The 25,503-nt window shown below is 42.5% G+C and overlaps 2 protein-coding genes across 10 annotated transcripts in view; both read left to right on the forward strand.

The window, feature by feature from the left end:
• LEMD3 (LEM domain containing 3) overlaps positions 1 to 2,335 on the forward strand; it is a 49,340-nt gene extending 47,005 nt beyond the window's left edge. For both annotated transcript variants that reach the window (XM_075745857.1, XM_075745864.1), the window contains one exon: positions 144 to 2,335. In XM_075745857.1, the coding sequence (XP_075601972.1) occupies positions 144 to 307 (164 nt within the window). In that variant the 3' untranslated portion in view covers positions 308 to 2,335. The remainder of the gene's footprint in view (positions 1 to 143) is intronic.
• Positions 2,336 to 2,903: 568 nt separating this feature from the next.
• The window catches only part of MSRB3 (methionine sulfoxide reductase B3), an 85,410-nt gene continuing 62,810 nt past the window's right edge, over positions 2,904 to 25,503 (forward strand). For 2 of the 8 annotated variants that reach the window (XM_075745907.1, XM_075745933.1), the window contains exons 1-3: positions 3,354 to 3,493; positions 3,847 to 3,929; positions 23,636 to 23,762. In XM_075745907.1, coding sequence (XP_075602022.1) covers positions 23,687 to 23,762 — 76 coding nt within the window. In that variant the 5' untranslated portion in view covers positions 3,354 to 3,493; positions 3,847 to 3,929; positions 23,636 to 23,686. Of the gene's footprint in view, positions 3,002 to 3,328; positions 3,494 to 3,846; positions 3,930 to 23,635; positions 23,763 to 25,503 lie in introns of those variants that run through there. The other 6 variants (XM_075745938.1, XM_075745898.1, XM_075745914.1 and 3 more) reach the window with 6 other exon arrangements.

Consider the following 25,503-nt stretch of genomic DNA (forward strand, 5'->3'; position numbering starts at 1 on the left):
AACAAAAACTAGGTCTTTTTCCTAGTCACCACCTGGTAAACTAATTTCAGTGTAATGACATGTTTGTGTGTATTATGTCCCGAAACAGAACGTAGTAATACTGAACTAGAAGGTTTCTCTTCTCCCATTTCTTTGCCTTGTAGGAAAGCTGGTAACAGTAAAATACCTGCGGCTAGATCGGTATCATCATCGCTTTCCCCAGGCTCTTACTTGTAACACTCCACTGAAGCCATCAAACAAACATATGAACTCTATGTCACATCTGCGTCTTCGGACAGGCACAACTAATTCTCAGGGAAGTTCCTGAGAAGACTTTCTACAACTGCTAGGACTGTTACTTGCAACAGGAATTTTCCTGTTTGGCTGCCGTCTTCCTTTTTTAGTGCTTTTTGTATGTAATACTTTAATGAATTAAATAAAAGCTTGAACGTTCCAGAAATCTTGTTTCCAAAGGGACTTAGCAATGAGGCAGTAATACTGAGCTGACAAAAAAGAAAAAGGAAAAAAAATCGCTTCAGGAAGTTTTCCGGGGCTATAATAAACCAATGCATTTAAGTTTTGCATGAGGAATACCGAATTCATTATACATTTGCAGATGTGGTGACTGTATTTTTGCACCAAGAAGTGTTTTTGATAATACAAAAGCATGGAGAAAAGATGACTTCCTGTATTTCCATAGTTTCCTGTGAAATAATCTTGTGGGTATTTTGTAACAAACAACCTACAGTTCCTGATGGTGAGTAAGTTAAAAAATCTTTTTCAGTCAATATTAGGTTTTTGTTGCTGTATAAGAATCTTTTTCTGCAGCTAGGGTATGGGGAAAGTTAATCTGGCATTAGTGGTTGCATATAAGTGTGAGGGAGAACAAACTGAATGCGGATGTACTAGGTTTTGTATATAAATGTAAATGGTGGTGGTGGCAAAAATGGTTGTGCTCTGTGAGGATGTCTGCATTGAAGCAGTGAATAAGCTTCCTATTTTATTCAAAACCTGATGTTTTATATGGTTTTGGCTGTACCATGACAAGAGGCCAAATACCTTAAAGTATTAGATACAGGTTAAATATCTTTTGTAGGTTTTATATTAAAATACCTGACTATGATTTTGTGTGAAAGGTCTGATACCAATTGTAATGAATTCAAATTTGTGAGCAATAAAGAAGCAATTGGCAGATACTGGAAAAATATTTTGTGAAAAGCTGTATTTGTTACTACAATTGCCAGGGCTGTGACAAAATACCATTGGGATTAAGTTACTTTCCCAATACATGATAACTTGTTTTAATGAACCAGTTACCTGTAAAATTTTTAAAAGGTACATACTTCCTTGCAACAATTTTGGCTGATGCAAACGAGTAAATCTTGTGATTCTAAGCTTGTAAATTTACTAACATTTACCTAGAAGTACAAAATTGTTGCTGAGAAGTTTAGTTACAAATCTAAGATTATTGGCTTTACTAATCCCCACTCCTACAACAATTTTATCTAATTATCCAGCCGAATATCCTGTAGAAGGTGATACTGGAAGCACACCAGTCCCACAAATTTTACTCAAACTCACTTTACTTTGTAGATATGATGGATTTGCAGCATGAACTTGCACAAATAATGCACGTTTTTCTTATGGTTAAGTAAACATGATGCACACTATTCTGCAACAGAAAATCCTATTGTGCCTTACCTTTGTGCTTTTGTGGGCACCATGTTTATTATTGGAGAGTTTGTTAACCGAAAAATTTTAAATCCTCAGTTTTATGTCTCAGATGCTAATGAATTAGTATATATAATATATAATCAGCCATGCAGAATCCTACTTACCAAGGACAAGTACATATTTTTGATGGGTAAGTAGATTGTGCCAGGTCTGGTAGATTTTGATGAGTTTTACTATATACATATATGTATATGTATAATATACATGTATATGTATTATATATATGTATATAAACTAATTTTGTTGTATTTGATGTGCATCATAGTGATTTGTTAACCTGACCTTAGTGACCCCATCTTGTGACCTGTTGCAAGAGTGAATGTAAAAATAGTTGTGGCATTTTAAGAGGTCGCCTCGATGCAAATGCATCTATCTTGCTTCTAAAATATATTTCTTGTAAACACTGTACATTTTATTATTGTAATATGTACTATTATGCAGCTTATTTTACCTTAAACTGTTAAGTTGACCAATATCCCTTCCTGCAAGACAGATGGGAATGTGTATAATACCTGAACATTTGAGAAAAATCAGATGTTTGTTGTAATTTGTCACCCTGTCCTGTAAAAACAAACAAAAAAACCAAAACAAACTCGAATTAAAGGTTTATTAGGGGTTTTTATATGCGTCTCACCTTCTAGATATTTGGATGTCTTTTTCACTTGAATACTTTTTACCTGGGAGGTGAAGGGGGGGGGGATTAATTCATTGTAGCTACCTTTTAATGTTAACATGACTGAGCTTTGCTTAAATGTCTGTCAGCTTGAAATTTGTCTGGATTTTGTATGTAGGGCGTGCAGAGGCATTCCCTTCCTTCATTTCCAAGTCCAGGGGAGACCACTTTGCCTGACCTGTTAAAATACAGAGGTGAAGAGTCTTCGCTTTGTGTTCTCAGCTTATTATATTGTGAGATAGTGTATCAAAATATCTTAGAAAAAATCCTCAAACAGAAAACATACGCCTTTTTTCTGCTGTTTTAACAATTGTTTTCGTGACAATTTGTACTGAAGGCTTGTGGGGGTAGGAGACTGAAGAAGGGTGTATAAGTCCAGTAGCTCACTTTTAGCCCATCCCTGTGGAAAGGGAGGAGGGAGGCGGATTTCGCTGTAATTCTGTCCCCCTATTTTTTTTTATTCGAAGACATGTAAGGTGGGCCTGTGACAAAGATCAGTCACTCGGCATCTGGCCGCAAGTGGGAGCCGTGGGCCGGCGCCGTCGCCTCCCGCAGAGCGGGGGTGGCTGCCGCCAAGCTGACACAACCGCCCCCCCGGCCGCGGGCCCGGCGCAGGTAGGTGAGGGCCGCGGCCGGGCTGTCTCCTCTCGGGAAGGGGCGCCCGGGGCTGTGCGCCCTGCTCTCCCCCGCCCCCTTCGGAACAGCAGGAAGATTGTTTTGAAAAAGGCGGAGAGCTGCGGCGTTGGCCTTTCCGAAGCGCACGCTTTAAATTAAAGGACGGCCAGCTGCGGGCGTGCTGCAGGGACGGGACTGGGGTCCCGGCCCTCCGCGCAGGCCGCCTGCCTGCAGCGGCGCCCGGGGCGGCTGCCTCCCCGCTTTGCCGGGCGGGCGGCGGGTGTCTCCACGGCTCTATGTTCATATTTGGCGTTGGCCGCTGGTGCCCAGGAATTTCCCGTCATGCTCCCCGGGCGGCGGGCCCGTCACTGCGATCCCGGGGGGGGGGGGGGGCCGGGGCCGCTCGCTCCCTCGGGCCTCTCCTCATGCGCGCTGCGCCGCCGTTCCTCTCCGCGCTCTGCCTGGCGCTGGCGGCCGCTGCAGGAGCCGCAGGTAGGAGCCGCACCGCCGCGGCGGGCAGCTGGCTTTCCGCCTCCCCGCCGGCCTCATGCCGCCGCGCCGTGGGGAGGGCAGGGCGGGCTGGGGGGCTGCGGCGGGGGGCGAGAGGAGGAGCGGTCCCGGTGGCGGGGGTTGCCGGGCCGGGGCGCACCTGCCGGGGCTGTGGCGGAGCGGGCCCCCGCTGAGGGAGACCTCCCCCCCCCCCCCCGGGCCCTGCTGGCGGCGGAGAGAGGGGTTGCTGGGCTCGGTGCTCGGGTCGATCCCCGTTTCACGGAGCGAGCCCCTGACAGGGTTTCCCCTCCCTTCATCCCGGCCGTGCCGCTGTGGAGTCCCTGTGGCCGCCGCAGCGCCTGAACCCACGGACATAGCGCGCAGACCCCAGGCTCCGGGTGTCCTTTGCCGTAGCTGCTGCTTCTGACTCAGAAACGAGGTAAATAGTTTCTGGGATGTACAGCAAAATAGTTGGCATGGTGAAGCAGTGCCTGACCGAGTGCGTAATTAGTTAAGTTCTGCTGCGGTCGCCTACTCGGTAAATTGTGCTTCGTTGGTCAAAAAAGGAGCTTAAACTTCACATACGCTTTGGGAATTTTGTCATATTTTTTAGGGGAGCTCAGTGTGGGTTTGTGCTCGCTCGCTGGGTTAGTTTTGTGTTAGGCTACCGACAAACATAGTTGATGCAAAGAATAAAGTATAATTTATTTCTTAAAGTATGATTTATTTCTTACTGTCCCCCTTCCGAGTTAATGTAGCTCTACTTGGTGCATCTTAATATTCCAGGAAATAGAAATGAGACTCAATTAAGCTTCCTGTAATGTTTGATAAATTTGCTATAAATGCTGACTTTTCTGCTTGAGCTGAAATTCCAGTTATCGTCCCCTTAGCATAAAGACTGTCTGAAGGCACAGTGATCTTATATAGGGGTAACTGTTTTAAAAATACCAAATCTAACAATGGATGTCTACAGATAAGGCTAGATGCCGACTGTTACCTAGTAATAAATGTCAGATCCCTGTAAGAGTTCTGACCTCAAACACAGCTTTTAGGGAAGTATAGAGCCTTACATTACATATGTCATGCTTTTAGTTCTTTGTGTTTTAAGCTTCTCGTTATTACTATTAAAATGGTTCTGAAACTGTGCTCTCTTGAAAGATAGGTGTCAGAATGACATACCTGCAATAGGCAGATATTTTGCCTTACCAATACAGCTGGTTTATGGCAAGCGATCTGTAAATGGAAGAGCTGGCTCCACTCCCACTATGGCACAGTGCCGTTCATCGGAATCTAGCGTTTAATGCTTAGAATTTGTCCCGTTTATGTTCTTGCTCTCACTGAATTGACAGAAGTGCTTGCTGTCTTATTTGCTGACGATTCCCAACTTTTTATTGCACTGCTGCATGCCTTTGCAGTTCGTCATGATTCCTTGTCTGCCAAATTTGGTTGGTAACGGTGCCCTTTAAGTCTGATTCTGGAAGTAGTTTCCATGTGGTTTGTCATCTTAATCAGACGTTTGCTCATAGTTTCTAAAAGAATCGCCTGCCTTGCTGTAGACATGGCTTATTTTACAACAGTATTTCTTAATTGTCTTTTAAAATTTATGTAGGGAATTGAATATGGTGAATAGCTTACTAAATAATCCTAGAATTTCAAGATGAAAGAAGATTATTTTTTTTTACATAAAGTTCTGTGTTGATTTCTCAAACTCACTAAATCTAGCAGAGTTAAGGCATATATAGTTCAGTCCAGAATGTGGTTGGTTGGTCCTTTTCCTGTCTGACATTTCTTTGATCTTTATCATACGCATTTGAAAAGATCTTTTAGGAGGGAAAAAAATTTCTATTTTTTTCCTGCAAAAACACAATCGTTAAAAATAGTGCCTTTGTATATGGGGTAGCGTTTCTATATTCGGTAGCAAAGCCATATAAAGCAGTTGATCCTAGACAAAAATAAAATCTTTTGACTGAATGACCTTGCTTATTTTTCCAAGTGGTGGTGGTTATATGCTCTCACAGGGATTTGGCTAATACCGATCTTTATGTTTGTACATACCGTAATAATTCCTTACAGCTGTTTGATAAGGTAATCTTGCACATGAGAAAGATATTGGTCCTTTGCCCTGATACTTATTAAGGTATGGGAGGATCTTGTTTACCTACTCATGTTTTGTCAGCTTTGTAAGATGATACTTGTTTCTATGTCATTGGAGGTCCAGCCTATTTATTGCATAAAAATGCTAGAAAATGAAATTTCCCTTTTAGGTAGATTGTTAAAGGTTCCTTTGTTATTTATTTTAAAAGAGGGGGGAATAGGAGGGAAAAGAGGGAGAGAAGAGATCGCTCTGTTAAGGATTTAATCTTCTCAGCCAGAAGGTTAAGAAGTCTGCCTGTCTGCATCCGACTGGCATCTCTACAAGCCAGTGATGCAGTAAAGCCATCCAATTTTGAGAGTGTTCTCTTGAGCTGCATAATTCAAGTGAGTGTGTCCTCATTACAGAGCAATACTGAAGCTACATGCAACATTTTTCCCTTTTTGTTCTTTTTCTGTTTTCATTAAAAGCCGTAGTCTCGGCAGCACCCAGGCTATGAACTTAAGCTGTGGAGGCTTTAACCGATAGGAAAGTGGCATAAAAATATCACCCTAGTTATAGCTTGGTCTAGCCCTTACTTGTTTAAGAGTTCCTTTAGCCAAAAGACCCTCAGATAAATGGACCCACAAATTCCTGGTGTATTTATGTGTTTAGGAATTACTGTAGAATAAAGTCAGATAGGGATTTTAGCTTTCCCTGAGTAACTCTGAAGTTGGTATGCTTGTTTTGGAACGGACGCCAAGGCTATGGAAATAGGGCGTTTCTTGCTCTGGAATAATTGTGTCCATACATGGAGTTATTTAGAGGCTACTTTCTCTACACAACACAGAGTTTTTTAAAACATAACAACAACAACAAAAAACCCTGCCACTTTTTTTTAGTGTTGTATAAAGTAGGAAGTGGATACTGGTTAACTTTCCCCTTCCTCACTCTTGTCACTTCTGTAGGATGGTATTATTATCTTTTCAGATACTTCATTGACCTCAGAAGGATCTTAGGTTCTCAGTAAACTATTAATATGGGCTAGCTTAAAAAAAAACAAAAACAAATCCCATAAAACTAAAGATTTAAGTCCTCCTCCGTGGAAATTTGTGAATGTATAACCAAGTAGCAGTGTTTTAAAAGTAATTTCCAACCAACCACTTCAGGAAAAAAAAAAGGGAACATGTATTCCATCATTAACTTCTACCAGAAGATGAAGAATGTCATTCTGGGCTTTAAGGGGGATTTTTGAGTCCTTAATCTGTGAAGATGGTGATCCTTATGTGTGGTCTGAAAAGAAGGTACAGTAATTCTTTGGGAACATCATTTATGATGAGATAATTGGAAGTTGTAATTTATCTACGTAGCTCCAGCCTTATGGTTCTTATTTAGCAACCTCAATTCCAATAGCATTATCTGAAAACCACACAGTCTAGCAACTGGTGCTGGGAATAAAGAGGCTTTTCTCAGTAAGGACTTTAAGAACTGAGGAATTGAAACGATACTAGCCCAAAACAGGCAAGAACAATGCTTAAACTTATAAGGTGCTAACACAGCTTTGCTGTCTTCACAGACTTAAATTATAGTTTAGTATTGTTTTGTAATATGATAAATAGCCTAAATATTTCTTTATTTAGTCTGAGCAGTGGAAATGATGTTTCCAGTAAGTTTTGCATTTAAACATGATTCAGCTTTTGAGTGTTGCACAGACAAAAGTCTAAGGACAGGACTTCTGCAGAGCTCCCCAGTTCGCTCTTCCCTTTCAGTAGCATTTGTACATCAGGATTAATGATTTCTTTAAAATGTGGGCAGCAGCTTAGCAAAACGCACACAGTGTGCTAACATGTTTTGTTGGAAAGTGTTACCACATCCATGAAATCTAACAGCAATGTCGTGCGTGGCATTTGGAAGTATTTCCCCAGGGATCTCTTTAACTCTCTGTTCTTCCAAACAAGGACAACGCCTTTGCGTTTCACCTGATGGAAAAAAAATCCCTACTACCAGGGAATAACAATAGCACTGATGGAAAGTAGCTGCCAAATGCCACCGCTTTCACTCCAACTGCACAATGAAAATGGAAAAAAAAAAAAAAAAATTAATGTCAACACAAAGAACTCTAGCAGCTTCCTGGGGAAGTGATCTGTGCCAGTCATCGCCAAAAGAAAACAGCCCAGAAAATGTTCCGTCTGGCCAAGGGATTGCCCTGTTCTTGTTCCTCTCTGTTCCCCGGTGTGCAGTTCTTGGGGAAATCCGCAGGCAAGGTTGTGCCTCCAGCTGCACGCACGGAGGGAGAGCCTGGGTGATTTTAACCGCTTTGAGGACCGGTGCAGTGGATTGGCTGGGGTGAGGGCTGCATGGATGTCCCTTTCAGTTCATGTGGCAGGTGTTTGAACAGCATAGAGAGTTGGCCCTTAGGTTTCCTGCAGCTGGTTCAATAGCAAGTGTTGATGTAAAGTCACTGTACTTGCCCAGATGGGCTAAGAAAAATGGCTAACTTTGTACAAGCAGGCTTTGCCACCTGGGTCAGATTGTCACCATCCTGCTGCTGGGAGGAAGCTTGATATTAAACATAAAACCAATAGAGATCCCTCCTTCTGTGTCCTGATGATGACCAGTCATGGCTTGCGCCCAGTTCAAGTCAAATTTGTACTAGTGAGCGATCCAGCAGTGCACTGATCCAGTCTTCATGATGCCAGAACCAAAGCTTGCAGATTGGATTGGTGAGGCTTCTGCTCCTTCACGCCAACGGCACTGTGAGTAGCCATGGCACGGGTTTGTGCAGGAGAAGGGAGTAAGACAGTAGCAGATGCATAAGATGTCAGCTTGGGGACAGATGGAAAAGTTGAGGCGGACCAGTGTGAAGTTAAAGCAAATGCAGAAACTCCACAAATAAAGTGATTTGGGTTTTCTGTAGCTTCATCTTCTCTGCTTTCTAATGGCTGCACGAAAATCAGCGCTGTTTGGCAGTATTTAACGGCTTGCTGTGGGAACTGTACTTTTAGACTGTATACTCAGTTTTTCTTATTTTTTTCAGGATTAAAATCAGTGTTTCATAAAGTCTTTTGTATATACAGTGGAAAGATACTCTGTGCTGACAGCATACCTTTAAAAATCTCTTTTCCTAAGAGAAACCCAATTATCTGTGTACATACTCATTCCGTGTGCTCACTCTTTTACTTAAAAGCAAGCACACCTAAGGGACATGATCTCCACTGACTTGTGTAGCAAATTAGTTGCTCACTTGGGAAGGGACCCAGGGGACACTTCTGGTTTCTAGTCTTCTACAGAACCTGGCGTCACCTTGTCCAAAAACTCTAGGCAGCTTTGCTACTTGCCTCTGAACTTGAGAGGTGTGGAACTGTACCAAACGCTTTCAGTGGTTGCTGAACCATGCTGGGAAGGATTACAACAGATACTTTGCAAGACCGTAAGACTCTACCTGTGAAGTCCTTTAAAATGTGAAATACAGTAGCTGTCTGGGGGAAAACAAACCTTTTTTGTTGCTCTGTTACATACAAATTACAGAGTAATACATTTTTATGTGAAATAACACAGTCAAGTAATAACTACAACATTAATATAGATGGCGTAATAGCTGAGTGATGTAATGCTGTTTAAGACAAGATGCAGGTTTTCAGAACTTTATCCTGTCTCCACAGTCACTCTTGTAGACTAAACAAACCAAGTTCTTAAAATTTTTTTTGTGGGGATTTGGCTTTCTGAACCACTCTTTTTTTTACTTCTCCTCTGGACTCACCCCAATTATCTCTGTCCTATGCCCCAAACCAGGAGCATATTCCAGCTGATACCTCAGTGCTGCTGAGGAGAGCAGATTTCCTCCCCAGGCCCTGCTATTATATATTATGCTTCTCTTTTTAATAAACTCCAGATTGTCATTTACCTTTTTTTTTTTTAATAGTATCACACTGTTGGCTCAATTTATTGTCACTGTAACCTTGACATCCTTTTCTGCAGTACTGCTGCTGGTCTAGTACTCTTCCTTTTGGTTTTGTGCATTTGAGGATTTCTTTTAAAGTCCAAACACGGTTCTTTGTACTTGGCTGTACTGAATTTAATCTCACTGATTTTGGACCATTTCTCCAGTTTATTAAGACTATCTTGAGTTCTGCTCAGGTCTTCAGAGTGCTTCACACTCCTTGCAGGGTGATGTCTCCGCAGTTTTAGTAAGACTACTTGCTGGGGTTTGACCCTAGTCAGTAGGAGAAGCGCTGAACAAGTGTGTTTTTTCTAGAAGCTCTGCAGCTGCTTTATAAGACTTTGCTCCAGAAGGAAGGTGCTTTTTCCAGTTTGCTCTGTCAAAAAGTATTTTATATTTGACATCTGTTGGATTTACTGCTTTCCTCCTGCCTGTAGAATAGAAGGAAAGAAGGAAAGTACGTTGGTTGATGGGGTTAGATTTTGGCAAGTCCATCTTGGTGGCTTATTGCTTTCTAATTTTCTATTGTGTATTTATGGATTGTTTAGTAATTTGTTTCAAAAGCTTTTTCGGTGTTGAAAGTAGGCTTATGGCCATGTCGTTCACTAATCACTCTTTTCTCCCTTTTTAAAAGTGGGTATTGTCAGCTTACTCCTGAGGTTTTGGAAAGGCAAAAGCCTTTCAAAATCCTCCAAGGTGCTTGCTCTTTTCTGAACGATTGCTCCAGCTTGTTTCCCAAACACTGTAGGATAAATTTCCTAACCTGTCGGAGGAGGAAGAGCAACCTCAGACAAAGGTTATCGACACAGAATAGCTCCATTGTCCAGGAATATAGTGATTCAACATTAGTGTGACTAATTTCTGATAAACAGTCTCCAGTTTATCCAGCTAACGCACCTCAAGTGAGTTCCTAAGAGTGAGATGGAAAGCTTGATAGATTTTGATAAAGCTCTGAAAAATAAAAAAAAAGCAGCTTCGTTGACAAGATAGTTCATTGTAGATCCAAGTGACTGTTGTGCTCCACTGATAATCTGTGTGCAGAGGAAGGTCTGTGCAAGAGGTAGAATAGTTTAAATTAGTCACTGCAACTACTTCAGACGATTACCTCTGTTGTTTCTTTAAAAAAATCCCTCAAATATACTGCCATGGAAGGTCATCTGGGCAGTCAACCTACTTCCAAACTGGTAATCTGTTACCTGTGTTGCTTTCTTTGCATTTCGTTACAAATAGTAAAATTTGCAGATGGGTTTAACTGATCATAGCTTATGGTTTATTTCTTTTCTTACTTGTTTTGCCTAGCAACTACATACAATTTTCAAACATCTAGGTAAGATATCTGTGAGTATCTATTTAAGTACACAGATAAGAGAATGAGAATCTTTCTGTATATATATACCAATACTATGTAAATAACATACTGAACAAATATATTGGAATTCAAACTAGTAATTATTGTTTCAAAAAACCTTAAGGTGGACACAGAGCTGGTACATCCTTTGTTGTTTGATTTTGACAAGGGGTGCTGAAGGTTTGCACGCTGGGCACTGAGGTATGCTGAAAGGAACGTTGGGAGGGGAACGGTCCTGTGCTGGGGACCGAGGATGCCATGGGCGCATGGCTGAGTTGCTGAGGAATTTCTCATGTGTTAGTGAGAGTGGTGTGAAATGTCAGGACCAAGAGGGTGAAGAGGGACTCTTTTAATTTTTTAATGTTTTAATTGTAGGATTTCCTTTTTTGGAGTGCGAGCCCAAGTAGGACAGAAACAAACTGCATTTTGGGGCAAGGCTCAGTGAAGCTCCTGACAGCAGGCTTTGGCAGGAGGGGGCTGCTGTGCTGCTGCCTCTGCTGAAGGAAATGGCACAGATGTCACTTCTAAGAACAGGTTATGCAAAGAAAACGTCCAAGTTTAACTTAGAATATTGATCCATATGGGAAGCTGCACTACAAAGCCTTGAGGCTAGCAAAAGGCTGATGGAAGAGGAGAATGAACTTGGCAGCTGCATTGTTCCTCCCGTGTCCCTCCAAACGGGACGAGCTGAACTGAACGGTGTGCCCACCCAGTGAGCCACGGGCATGGGCAGCGTCTGTGGGGGGCTCCGCGCAGGACTGCGGCGCTGGTGCCGGGCCTGGCGTCAGCAGGCAGGCAGCATCACCCCTGCCTGCGGGTGGCTCACAGGGTGAGCCTGGAGATAACCCCAATATTAGCCCTGTCATATGCACACTCTAACAGAGCAGGACAAAGTATTTGGGTTTTTTTCCAAAGGTAAGTACTACTTGCTGCACAGCAAGGTTTTGCATGGTTACTGGTGGCTGCAAGTCAGCTGGCAGGTATAGGATGAGTATTTTTGTCTTTTGAATGCATTCAGGGTTGGGAAATGTGAGTTGAAAAAGCTGTAAGGTTTAATATTTTCAGTCAATTAAAAGAGGTGGAAGAGACACCTTCACATTTTGGAGACTCGAGAGACAATTAAAGAGAAGGGAAATTATCAAAGCAGGTTTTAAAGTAATATGTTTATCTAGAATTAATACTGATTTTATTCATGAATTGAAAAATAGCATTAGGATGCCTAGAGGTGCAGATGCTTGTGCCACACATCCAGCCTAAATATATTTAGCTAATGAAAAAAAGTAAAATGCTATGTTTGTGCATTTTTAAACTGCACTGGAATGAAAATCAGAATTCAGCTTATACAGATTCCAAGTAACATTTTGCATTGAAAAAAAGTTTCTTTGGACATTTTCTCTTGTAAGAAGGAAAAAGAGTCCTGAATAAATGTTTTTATTCCAGTAATTACCGTAATACAGGTAGATGTACATATAATCCTGGTTATTAAATAGTAGCAGAAAATTTTGTGTAATGTTACATATTCTTTGCTAATCAACATACTTAATGATAGCCTAACCAAGTGAAGATTTGTTTTGCGAAAATGGTGCTACAGAAATTTAAATAAAAGTATTTGTTAAATTAATCCACCTTGGGCAGTGGTTTAAAATAAAATAATCTTTGTATTTGAATCAAATTTATTGCTGTTAGGACAGAAATAGTTTTCTTTGCTCTGTCGCTTTTCAGTCATTGACATTCAGTATTAACTCACCTGATTGTACTGTAAGTTCAAAGGAGATTTAAAGTATAAATACTCTCTCCTTATTTCCTGTAGTGTCTTCTCCCTGCTATTTATAAAAATAAAAGTACTTCTCTGACTAGGGAAGACTTAGGAGTTTCTGGTTTACTTGATGTAATTTTATTTTGGTATGGATTAGATGTTGTTTTAATTTTTTTTCAACTGCATAAAGGTTCTTTGGTTTTAGGATGGTTAATGTTGTTATTACAGTGTGTGAGCCATTCTTTTATGGTGTTTGTGCAGTATCAATTTCTTCATGCTATAATTTTTTTAAACTATTTTTGGATAAAAGGCTGAGGTTTTCTTGTATATTCATAAGGCTGCTCTGCATAACATGATGACACAATCTGTGTGATCAAAGGTACATTTTTTAAAAGTGCTTTTATTCTGTTGACATATGCAGACTTCTGTGTGCTGAGGATGTTTTTGAAGGATGTTGCTTGAAGGATGAGACTCAATTAATTACTCATGAGACTGTAATACCTATATTTATAAAAGGGAGACGGCTCCTCTCTGTGGTGATGAGCGGTATTGGTTTTTAGAGAAAGCCACGTAGAAAATTTCCATGTAAGGGAGACTGCTGGGGAGAGATTGGCAGCTATGATGTCTTTAACTCGAAATGCTTTTCTGGTAGCTGAGATGATAAAAAAAGAAACAACCATTCTGAATTGGTCTGAAGTGCAGTTATGCTAGCTAACAGAGAGCTCATAACTAAATTTTATAAACCCCATGCTTTACTTACAAGCTTTTTACAAAATACAAGACAATACTCAGGTCTGGTTCATAGTCTGATCTAAAAATTATATTTTCTCATGTAGTAAATTATAAAAATACAGGGAGATAATTCAGCTTTCAAATGTTTTGTGCTGAAGAATTGAATGCTGAATGAAATGACACAGGCTGATGTCTGGGTAGGATGTGGGCCTATGTGTGTCTCTTACACTAGAAGTTTATTCTTTTAGTAGGGTCCACGACGTTTATAGGCACATTATGTTCATATACATGAGGATAGATATTAGCACCAACTGCTTTTTCAATTAAAAGTGTTTTAAATATCTTGAAAATCTGCTGGCCGTAGACTTACTGATTACTTGTTAGTAATTTCCTATATACACTGTAATAACCCCATGGCATCTGATCCTGCATTGAGGATGCTTGTTTGCTGTTGTGGCTGGGAACGTTGTGTCTTTGGTTGTTTTTTTTTTATTCCCTGATACAGATTTTACACTTAAAGCTCATTAAATTGTAGGCCAAAACCACAGCTGAAATCACAACTGTTTTTATCTCTGATGTGTTCAGGGACCTTGTCCCTTTAATGGACTAATAAGTGTCATTTCTACATTTCCTTGCCGTGCCTTATAAAACAGGGTCATCAAATTTAACTCATCTGCCATGTTTCAGAATTCAGCTTCTCTGTGCAGCAGAAGCAGCAGCTTCTTTCACCGCTCCCGTGCTGCAGCCTGTCTGTGCTCAGTGTGCGCCTCTGTCCCGCACAGCAAACTGCTGCAGGGCTGGTTTTCACTCGTCCCATTTTAGGAACGAGTGAGCGAGACAATGCTCTTTTCAAAAGAGTGTATGTTTTTGATGTTTAAGGTTGGAAGTCCTGTAAAGTCATACCAGTTCTCAGCTGGAGGCTTTCTCTTTGCTTTGTTTTTGTGAGATATTCTACCTAAGAGAAACAGCTCATATCACGTATCTATTGTGTATCGTTACCCAGGCAAATAAGCTTTGTAAGCTAAGGAGGAAGTCCACTGAGTTACGGAGTACTGTGTAACACAATTTAAAAGAACTCCAATGCCAAATGATGTATTTGTTTAATCTTCAAAATTAGTCTTTTTTTTTCCTTTGAGAAGTAAAAACTAGTATGCAGTTGGTTCAGAAAAGCAGAACAGAAATTCCTGTTGAAGGGCTTCTGTTCACTGGTAAAAAAGAAAGTTGTATTTTACCTTCTGGTAAATGATGCATGGGATTTTGTCCTGAATTTAAAATAGAGAGAATAGAAAGCTTGTTAGCTGTGCTGTGTTGGTAAGCTTGACAAGTGTGGTGGGTTGACCCAGGCTGGAGGCTGGGTGCCCACCAAAGCTGCTCTATCACTGCCCTCCTCAGCTGGACAGGGCAGAGAAAATATAACGAAAGGCTCGTGGGTCGAGATAAGGACAGGGAGAGATCACTCACAATTACTGTCACGGGCAAAACAGACTCGACTTGGGAAAATTAAATTAATTATTACCAATTGAATCAGAGTAGGATAATGAGAAATAAAACCAAATCTTAAAACACCTCTCCCAACCCCTCCCTTCTTCCCAGGCCTAACTGCACTCCCAATTTCTCTCCTTCCTGCCCCCCAGCAGCACAGGGGGACGGGGAATGGGGGTTGCGGTTAGTTGATGACACGTCGTTTCTGCCGCTCCTTCCTCCTCAGGGGGAGGACTCCTCACACTCTTCCCCTGCTCCAGCATGGGGTCCCTCCCATGGGAGACAGTCCTCCACCAACTTCTCCAACATGAGTCCTTCCCACAGGCTGCAGTTCTTCACCAACTGCTCCAGCGTGGGTCCCTTCCACGAGGTGCAGCCCTTCCAGGAACAGACTGCTCCAGTGGGGGTCCCCCACGGGGTCACAAGCCCTGCCAGCAAACCTGCTCCAGCGTGGGCTCCTCTCTCCATGGGGCCACAGGTCCTGCCAGGAGCTTCCTCCAGCGTGGGCTTCCCACGGGGTCACAGCCTCCTTCAGGTGCCTCCACCTGCTCCAGCATGGGATCCTCCATGCGCTACACATGGAATCTCTACACACCCTCATCCTTCCTCCATGAGCTGCAGGGGAGTCTCTCCTCTGGTGCCTGGAGCACCTCCTGCCCCTCCTTCTCCACTGACCTTGGTGTCTGCAGAGTTGTTCCTCTCACACATTCTCACTCCTCTCTCTGGCTGCTATTGCCCTTGGTGGTTTGGTTTGTTTTTTTTTCTCCCTTCTTAAATACGTTACCCCAGAGGCACTACCACCATCGCTGATGGGCTCGGCCTTTGCCAGTGGCAGGTCCGTCTTGGAGCTGGCTGACATTGGCTCTGTTGGACGTGGGGGAAGCTTTAGCAGCTTCTCGCAGAAGGCAGCCCTGTAGCCCCTCCAGTACTAAAACCTTGCCACACAAACCCAATACACAAGGCAAATATTGGTGGAGAGGGGGAGCATACCTACTCAAATCAACCTGATAGTAAAAATAGGTATCATGTCTTCAGTGCTAGGGTACCTCTTGGATAGCTCTATCCACAGCACTAACACAGAAGTTTTTAAACTTTGTTTTTTCTTTTGGTACTGAAAATGAATTCTTTGTTGGTGAGCAACACAAAAAGCTTTTAGGCTTGCCAGTAGGAATTGTTAAATTAAAAGGTTATTTCCAGAACACTTGTATCTCATCATCTGAGCACCAGAAGCAATTAAATCTTTACCACTGTGCTGAAGAGGACTGCCTGGAATGGAAAAGATTAGATATTTTTCAAGATGTTGAAAGGACTGTAATTCTCAGAAAAGTAAGAATAGTTTATGACCGTTGTAGTTATAAACTTGCTGCCGTAAAAGGACTGGGCTGTATGTTGGCAGGCTACCAAGGCAGGGAAAATGAAAGTGCAGCTCAGCTCTATTTTAGCGCATCAGATCTGGGAGGAGCAGGAATGGACCAGGGGGAAATCCCAATTGACCTATATTTACTCTCCTTTGGGGAGTATTGTCAGTCATAACTATTGGGAAACAATATGCAATCTGCAAATGACAGATGTGTGAGCGCTTGCAAGGCCCAGAGATGTGCTGGTTTCTGCCCTTAGCCAAGGATCCTCTTTCCTCCCAGGCTTGGGGACTCCTCACTTGTTTAGTCTTTTCCTCTCCTTGGGGTGTCTCTGCTTTTTCTTGTCTCTTTGCAATTCTGTTTTTCTCTTCCCATTTCATCTGCAGGAATGAAATCTTCCATTTTATACCCCTCCCTAAAGACCAAGGCAGAGTCCCTTGAGCAAGGACTCTCTTAACTTTTGTATTACTTAAAGGAGAATTAATTAACTCCCTCCTTCCCTTGTACTCAGTTTAGCACAGATATCCTCTTCATCCCTACTGTACGAGGCCATGTCCTTGGCTGTTCAGAGGGGACGACTGCCCTGCTGTGTGCTAATGTTAAGTAGTAAAATAAGGAGAACTCAGTTTCGCAGTTCTCTCCTCCATGGGAGCAGTTGCAGAACGGGGAGGCATTAATGCGCTTTTCCCCTTCTCACTTTTCAGGAGGGTACAACCTTCAAAAAACCCTTTGTTCTGGTTATCCTCTCAATTCTCAGGCCTTTTTAATTTGGCCCCTGGACACACCTCTGGGCTTTAGTTACACCAGCACACCAGCCTCTTTGTTGCCAACTTGGTTTTTCACTAGCTGGAGAGGGGAGCAATGCAGTGGGCCGTTCAGGATACAAAAAGGGGAATTCCTGTAAGGGACTGTGAGATCCCCATCTGTGGCAGCTGATGCTAGAGAGAATGTTAGTTCAATTCAGTAATTAAATAAAAATTAAGTATAGCTCTTTGTTCTCTGCTCAGATGTAGTGGTTTTCTTTTATAAGTATAAATCACTTTTCCATTCTGGATAACCATTCTAATATAAATGCAAACTCACAGACATATGGAGCCCTACCTCCTTACTTAACATATATATATTTTTTTTTCAACAATTGAAATCAGTGAAATTATCCTGAATTGTGTGCAAAGGTTTCAGAATCTGGTTTATTTTCCAATATATTAATGGTTATTTTATTGGAAAGGTCATCGTTTCAGCCTGCACGATAATCTAAAATCTATTGTGGGAATCTCATCTCTCTCAGATGGAGGAGCAAAGTCTTGGTATTAAAGCTTGGTTGAAAGGCTGCACTCCTAAAAAGATCTCTGATTCACCTCAGTGGGAAACTTAGACGTAGCCTAAGGATGGAGTATGGAGGGTGGTTAGTCCCTAAGGCTTTGCTTCTCACTGTGTATCAGAGTAGGACTCGGGGTGAGCAGGTGAGAGTGTATGTTCCCACTATAGGGAGAGCAGTGCTTCCATGCTGTCTGATCCTTTCTCATCTTCTTTTCCTGCTTTCTTCTATTTCTTTGTCTGATCTCAACCTCAAGGCTTTTCTTCTTCCTCCCCTACTCCAGCTGTTAAAATGATAACTATAGAAAATATTGCTACTGAAGCTTCCCAGACAGAATATGAAAAAGATACTTCAATAACATTAATAGACTGGGCCCTATTACCCCTTTTCATGTATTGCAATGGGAAGGGTTTAAAAACAAAATCCAGCTAAGAGAATATGTAGAAATCAATGAAAGCAAAAAGGTTTTGAACTTCATTTCTTAGGTTCCTTTCTTATAGCAGTAGTAACTTCAAGTTTAAAGCTTGACGTTTCCTGGTTTTTCCACTCAAATATTATGAGGTATGGCAGTAATTACCTCCTTTATCAGGGCACAATGTAAACTTCCTAAAAGTAGACTGGATTGCCATTCAGTTTGCACATTCCAGCACAAACAGCCTTGGAGAACATGCTTTAATTGAGAGTGTTAAAAGTGAAGAGGGAATTCAGGTCTAATACTTCTCATTTCTGTGGCTGTAATTGAGAAGCTAGTATTATGGCGGGGGGGAGAGGAAGAGGGGAGGAAGGTATACGCAGACAACCGTGCAAGTTAAATGCTACAGTACTTTTGTAGACCTGTAAGGCTAACACAATTAGTTACTTTTAAAATGTTTTATGCCTCTTCAGTAAGCCTTTGAAAAGCTCATAATTATCTTTATGGTGTTTTGCTGCATGTTGTTAGCTGTTAATGATTCAAGTATTTTACTCTCATCAGACAGTGAGCTTTTGCAAGGTATTTTAGTAGCAAATGACAAACTTGTGAAGACACCTTGTTTGCATTATCAGTGGATATACAAGCACATGAAAAATCCAGAGCCTAAAATCTCTCTTTAAAGGTGAATTTCCAAAGGCTTTGTTGGTTACTTTTGCAATTTTTGTGCTGAATGCTTCCAATACAGTACAATGCATTGAAGCATGCAGCTGTCCAAAAATATAAAGAGCAGAAATGCATACTGAGAGGGTGTGTGGTTTTTGAGGTCTGAAGGCTGCCACCTCATTGTTCTAGCAGGCTGTTGGGAGACCAGGACAGAAAGGATGGTTAGCCCACGCAGTGAGGTGTATGTGTGTGAGGAGAATACTTGGTGCACTGCAAAGGGTGCTAGCTTCAGGATCAGAGATTTTCTTGGATTGGAAGGGGGAACTGGAACTCTTCCCTTCTCCTTTCTCCAATAAATAACCGGCAGTCCTTGTCCCCCTGCTGAAAAGTTTTCCTGTGCTCCAGTCTCCTGCCACAGCTGGCAGCTTGGTGATGGTTATTGGGCCAGACCCCATTAAACACCTCCTTACAAGCTATTCAACATTGCCTTTATTTACCCCCACCCCCTCCACCTTAACACACACCAGGGCAAACCTAACCCATTTACTGCAAACAGTAAAGTCCCTAAAAACTACCAAGTGCAACGCAGGGAGCAGGAGAGACCAAGGGCTTCACCATTAGCAGAGATTGTGTTAAGGGAGAACGGCTATGGAGTAAGTAACTGTTTAGGCACAGAAATCCATGATACAATGAAATACTTGCTCATGTGCTTCGCTCTAGGCTGCACTTTTTGTTCCTGCAGTGCCGGGTGCTTGCTCTGTTCTGTCTGCTGAGTCTGAGTGGCAGCAGCTTTAGGTGAGCAAAACCCAAATAAAACAAAAAATTCAGATGCTAAGGCTGGAATAAATGTATATGTTAAATATTCCACTAAGCTTTATCAGTGTAACATTTGGTTATAGTTTGATTTATGTCTAAATAAATAAATAAAACCTTTGCAAAACAACTGTTTGAACTTACTGCTGGACTGGAGAAGCTTAACAAAACAAATAGTAATTAAAATTAAACTGTTAATATAACACTTGAGTATAGAAGACTCACAGGCCTTTACTGTTTTCTAACTTCTGGTTGTTTGGGTTTCTCCAGGATGGCAATATTTTTGCTCTTTTGCTTTTTTCCAGTGACATTGAAACTCCTGACATAAGAGCCTGGCTCTCTGGCTGGTCTGTACCTATCTCTAATTGTTTCCTTCCCTCAAAATGGGGCCAGAGACTTGGAAGTGGGCGAGGGAAATTGGAAAAAAAACTAGAAGCCTCAAACAATTATTAAGGTCTCATTATTCGGGGGGGGGGGGAGAAGATTGTTCCCTTAAGAATTTGTGTTATTTTTTAATTTACTTGTAACAGGCTAAAACCTCACCATTTTCTTGTGAGAACTGGAGTTCTCATGTAATTTTAGGAATTCTGGACATGAGTTGTCAGGAAAAACACTGAATATGGAAAAACTTAAACCAGTAGTGTTATCAGCTCCTGAGACCCGTGGTGTTTCCCTAAAAGCAAGATGTGATAATATCAGAATTTAATCTTTCAAGTTGTCCCTCTGCCAAAGAAATTTCTCTAGTTGCCAACAGAGGTTGAAAAAACATAACCTGAGTACATACAAAGTTCTTAATTTCCGAAGGACAAATTTCACAGACCCCCTACGTTATTTTTTAACAAATCACGTTTGGTTTGGGGCTGAATTTGTGATTTCTGGAGGTTTGTAATTGACAATCTACAAGCTCTTGAAAGCTGGCGGTTCTTCAACATATGTCTATATTAGGGTATCAGCATCCTAAAGGTAAGGCTTCCCTGGAGTTACAGTGTGTATCATCCTAGCAGAAGGGTCCTGAAGCCCACCTAATGATGTAGTTACTGCTATATTTGTATGATGTGTATTTATAAGATGTTCGAGCTATCTCTGAGCGTAGCGTTCATCTTACCAGAGCCACACAGATGAAGGGTGCACGCTGGCCCGTGTTGTGGCTAGATTAGAGTGAAGTGCAGTGAAGGAGTTCCAAAAGCTCTGGTGACACTAGGGGACAACTGTGGAGGAGCCAGCAGTGTCCTAGGTGTTGCAGGCAGTGCAGCAAGCAGCATGTATTAAAAAAAAAAACACACAACAACCAACAAACAAATAACCTACCAAACAACAAAACTAAGAAGTGACTTAGAAAAGCATCATCCCCTTCCCTGGATCGTGAATTTTGCTCTGACCTCTTCATGGAGTATCTATCCTGCCAGAAAAGTGGCATTTGCAGTGCTGCAATAAAGACCTGGAGAGGTGAGAAGTCTGCGTGGTGGGGGTGCAACGCTGCAGTACTCGCCACAGCTCAGGCGTGCGGCAGTTGCGTTCGCAGGGTGCTGTGCCCAGGCTGCTCAGCCCTGGCGAGCTGGGGTGCTGTGCCCGCACAGCTATGTTCCCCTGGGGCTGGGGCAGGCGCCTCCAGCACCAGCGTGGGGTCTTTGCTTAACCGGCAAAGGCCCGGTTGTGCACGGCACAGGAGTTTAAACCACCCGCAGTGATGCTGTTTTCTTCCCACGTTTCTTGTCGTGCTCTGGCTGTTCCTCTTCAATAAATCTGAGACGCAAACCCAATTCCTGAACCTGTTGATGGTTGTGACTGAGCTGGCATCCGCTGCAGAAAGAGCAGAGGAAAGGTCTTAACCTGTCACAACAACATTACCCTCGTTCTCCCTCAGCCTGTTCTCTCTGTGCATTTGGCAGACAGGGGTGAAGCACCTCCAAAACAAATGTGTTTTAATTGTAATGAGTTTGTCTTTGCTGATTCTTTACAAGCAGCTCTTACTGTGGTCTGTAAGCTCCCCGCAGCATGGGTTTGGTTTGTCTGCATACAGTGCCTAGCACCAGGAGGTCCTCTCCTACCTGAAACTACTGGGCGTTGCTGTAACGTACAGAGTAAATAAAAATAGCGATCAAAATGTCAGCAAGAAAAGAATAAATACGTTAACTGCAATAAAGTACTTTCATGAACACTCAGTTATATTTTATTGGGCTTTCAGGACTTATATATCCTCCAAGTCTTTATGAATACTTGAGACTAAATAACAACATTTTGGTGAACACTGAAATATTTGACATTTTCAAGAGGTCGGGATCTATTTTATAATCCTTCGAGCTTTCAGATAATTTCCTTTAAACTGTTTACACTTGAGGGAGTTTAGGTCCTGACAGAGGAGGGCGGGGAGGCAGTGTTGGTGTGGGAGGTCAGTCCCGGACCATCGAGGGGCCGAGGGACCGCACAAGGTGAAGGTGACGTCGTGTGTCCCTTGACCTCAACGCCGCTTTCGTCAGGTGTTTTAATAAAGACGTGCAAAGCGATCGTATGGGCAGGATCAATAAAGATCCAACGGCGGGGATCGAGCGGTGCCGGGCCGAGGCCGCCAGGCGGCACCGTCGTGAGCGGATGGGGAGCTGCGCGGGCCGCCAGGGGGCGCCCGTTGTTGCGGTTGGGGGAGCGGGGCTTTGTTCTCCGGACGGGCGGTCGCGCTTCCCGCCTCCGGGAGCCGGACACCGGCGGGCGGCGACGGGCTGAGGGACTGCCCCGCCGACGGGACTGCCCCGCCGACGGGGCAGTCCCGTCGGCGGGGCAGTCCCGTCGGCGGGGCAGTCCCGTCAGCGGCGCTGCCCGCCGCCCGGGGAAGGGCGCCAGGAGGGAAACTGCGCGCAGCCCTCTGGTCTTTCGTTAGCCCTTAGTCTGCTCGGGAAGGGGTTTTATTCTTTTCTTAAAGCAGTTTTGCAGTCACTCGTGTCATGACATGTTTATTTCTGTGTAATGGTCCTCTCGGGCTGTCCGCCGTGCAGCGCCCACCTTCACGTCCCGTTCCCCCCTCCCGCTTTGCTGCCGTTCAGCAGCACAGAGATGTTTGGGTTTTGCAGCCGAGTTTCAGGCACGTTAATACAAGCAGGTTTCCATCAGATACACTCCAGAGTAGTTGGGTAGTACGTACGACTGGGTACTACGTGCTTGTTCTTCAAGATGAGGCCGTGGGCAGCTTCTCCCCGGTTGGGGAAATGCCCAGGACAAATCCGTGCTCTGGGCCGTTGCGGACCCTGCATCCTGCTCTGGCCCTTGTGCTCTGACGCTCAAAAAAGAAAGAAAGTACCAGGGAGGAGGCTGGGAGTCGTGCCCTGCCCTTCATTAGCCACCTGGGGTCTAATCCTGCTTCCACCAGAGTCAATGAGAGCTTCATTATTGACTTCGGTGGGGGTTGGCTCCGGTCCCCGATGCCATATAATCTTCCGAAGCGAGTTGCGGCAATGAATGGCTGGGCTATAAGGCAGCTGCGTTTCCTCTTTCCCATCGCGGGTAAATGAAACAATTAGTATTCGTGCATTAAATCCTTCTAAAATAAAATCTCGCGACTGCCATCTCTCTGTTTGCTATATTTAAAATGGCTGGAAGATTGTTTAAATATATCTCATGGACAGTTTACAATGCGAATTATTTCCTGCCTTTAAAAAAAAAGAAGTCGTGGTTTTAAGATATCTGGCAAGTTTATTACAATGAAATGTCACGTTCCTCAAACAAGTCATCAAAAGAACATTTTTTAGCAGTGACTGGTTTCCAGCATTCACCATTCAGAAATGTTGCAGAGTGTGATTTTGTTTGAAATAAAATAAATAGAAAAAGCCTGCACGTTTGATCTGCCCAGCGTTCCTGGGTATTCAAAGCAGGATTCCTGCTGTCTAGCTGAGGTCCTGAGCTTTCTCCCTCAGTACCTCTGCACTTGTGACCACATAGGTTGTTACCCTGAGTTGCTCTCAGGTAGAGTGTGTAAAGCAGCCGCTGTGAATGCCCCCTATAAAAGTGTCCCCTCCCTCTCACTTGGTAGCATACAAAGTTACTGCACTGAATGCTGTGTTATATATATCAAAACGTTTGGGGGGGTGTGTCAGAAGTGGGCTAAAAGTACCAAGAAAAGTGCATTTAGAATTGTGCTCCCATGTGGTGGTCTCATAAAATTGTAAGCATCGTTTTTTCTGTGAATGTATCTTAACATTTTTGATGTTTTAATTTGTTCTCATCTTTTTTTTTTCTTTTTTTTTTTTTTTTCTTCCCTACTCAGCTCTTGCCCCTGTTCTTTGCCTCTGGTTTTGTTGGTGAGGATATCACAGTGATGTCTGCATTCAACCTGCTGCATTTGGTGACAAAGAGCCAGCCAGTGGCCCTGCGAGCCTGTGGGCTTCCCTCAGGTTGAATGGGTGCTGCTTGTTGTGTTGAGCATAATGAAGGCCCTTTTAGGAATGGGTGTCTCTGCTGCAGGAAACGATATGCTACGGGTTGTTCTGGTTTGTTTAAATTTTCCTTTGAACTAGAAGTTTGTTTGCAATTTATTATTTTATTTTTTTTAAAGTCACTGGCTTTGTATCCGAGATTTTAGGATGCTTGGAAATGCTCTCCGACTTCCTTGTCCAGCATATTCTCTCTCAAATTTGATATTATTTTCCATATTCTTTGCACAAACAGTGGAATTAGATTGAAAATCTATTGTGTTTAATGCCATTTATAATTTTTTTAAAGATGCATAACACAATTTAGCATATGGATTGCTGTTAAACCATAGATAGGGTTTAAAAATATTTTCCAAAATCTTTAGCAGTGTACTATAGTTACATCCCATGTGGCTCTTTTTAAATGTTTATTATAAATAAAATATGTTGCACTGAAAACTATGTATAAAACGTGAGCGGAATTTAAAATGTAATTCTTTCATTCCTCTGACAACATATTCTTTAGTTACGTGACACTTCTCTAAAGAAATGAATTCAAACGTGCAATTTAATGCCCAGATGCAGCTGTGCTTTTCATATAACGCCTAGTTCCTGCTATTAGGTCTGCGAAGGGTGCCATAAGACCCCCATCTCCATGAATTGGCTGTATCATGAAAACCTGAACCTAATAAGGATTTTGTGTTTCACTTCAACAGCAACAGTATCTGTAATGTCTGCATAATAACGTCAGTGTGCATGGTTATGTAGGAGAAAATAAAAGCTGCACCGAGTTAATTTTGAACATTTCTAGGAATTTTCTTGACACTCAAAAAAGATCAGCCCTGGCTGATGAGTATTTGAAGAAAAAAGAAACAGTTTAGGTGTTCATACTACGCTCACAACTGGTTTATAAGGGTGCAAAATGTTACAAGTACTTTTTCCCAGAGCTGGACTTAACAAACATATGGAGGTGATGTTTTAAAGGGGTTTTTTTGGTGATAAGACATCAGTTTTCAAGCTGATGGATTTTTCTAAAGCTGATTACACTTTATTTGAACTAAATCTGAGTCCAATTTTTGCAGCATTTGTGTTCTGTTTCCCCCCACATGTGCACCACAAAACTCCCATTAACCTAGGTAGGAGCTGCAAACACATATTGAGGAAGAGAGAGAATAGCCCACATTGTGTCAGCCTGACCTTGGTTTCCTGTTATATTTGCTGCTGAGCCAGATTTAAAATCCTAAAAATATAGGGTAAGCAAATTTCCTTAGCCCTCATTATGCACCTTTTGATGCATGCTCGTATTGCTGTTGTCTACCTTAAAATGGGGGCACTCAGTCTTCTGGCTGTTTTGTTCCTGCTCTGAAAAGGAGATGTCAAAGTTGGTCGGCAAGAAACGCAGCCCGTGGGAGGTTTTTTCTATTGCGTACCTGTTTGCGAAGCGTTAGGTTAGCTGTTGTGTCAAATTGTTTTTCTGGCACAATCCAGCAGTCACATTTTGGAATAAAAGTCTCATAACACTACTGTTTATTCCTGTCCTTTTGATCCATAACTGTGCAAACATTAATTGATAGAGTTCTACTGACTGGCTACTTTATATCTCTCTCTCTCTCTCTATATATATATATATATGTAATAAACCCAAATTCATCTGCTAACAGTGGAATAATATACAATCACATAGCCGACATATTTTAAGAGTAATCTAAATTCCCCAGATGCT

Source organism: Balearica regulorum, chromosome 1 (assembly GCF_011004875.1).
Source record: "Balearica regulorum gibbericeps isolate bBalReg1 chromosome 1, bBalReg1.pri, whole genome shotgun sequence".
Lineage (NCBI taxonomy): Eukaryota > Metazoa > Chordata > Aves > Gruiformes > Gruidae > Balearica > Balearica regulorum.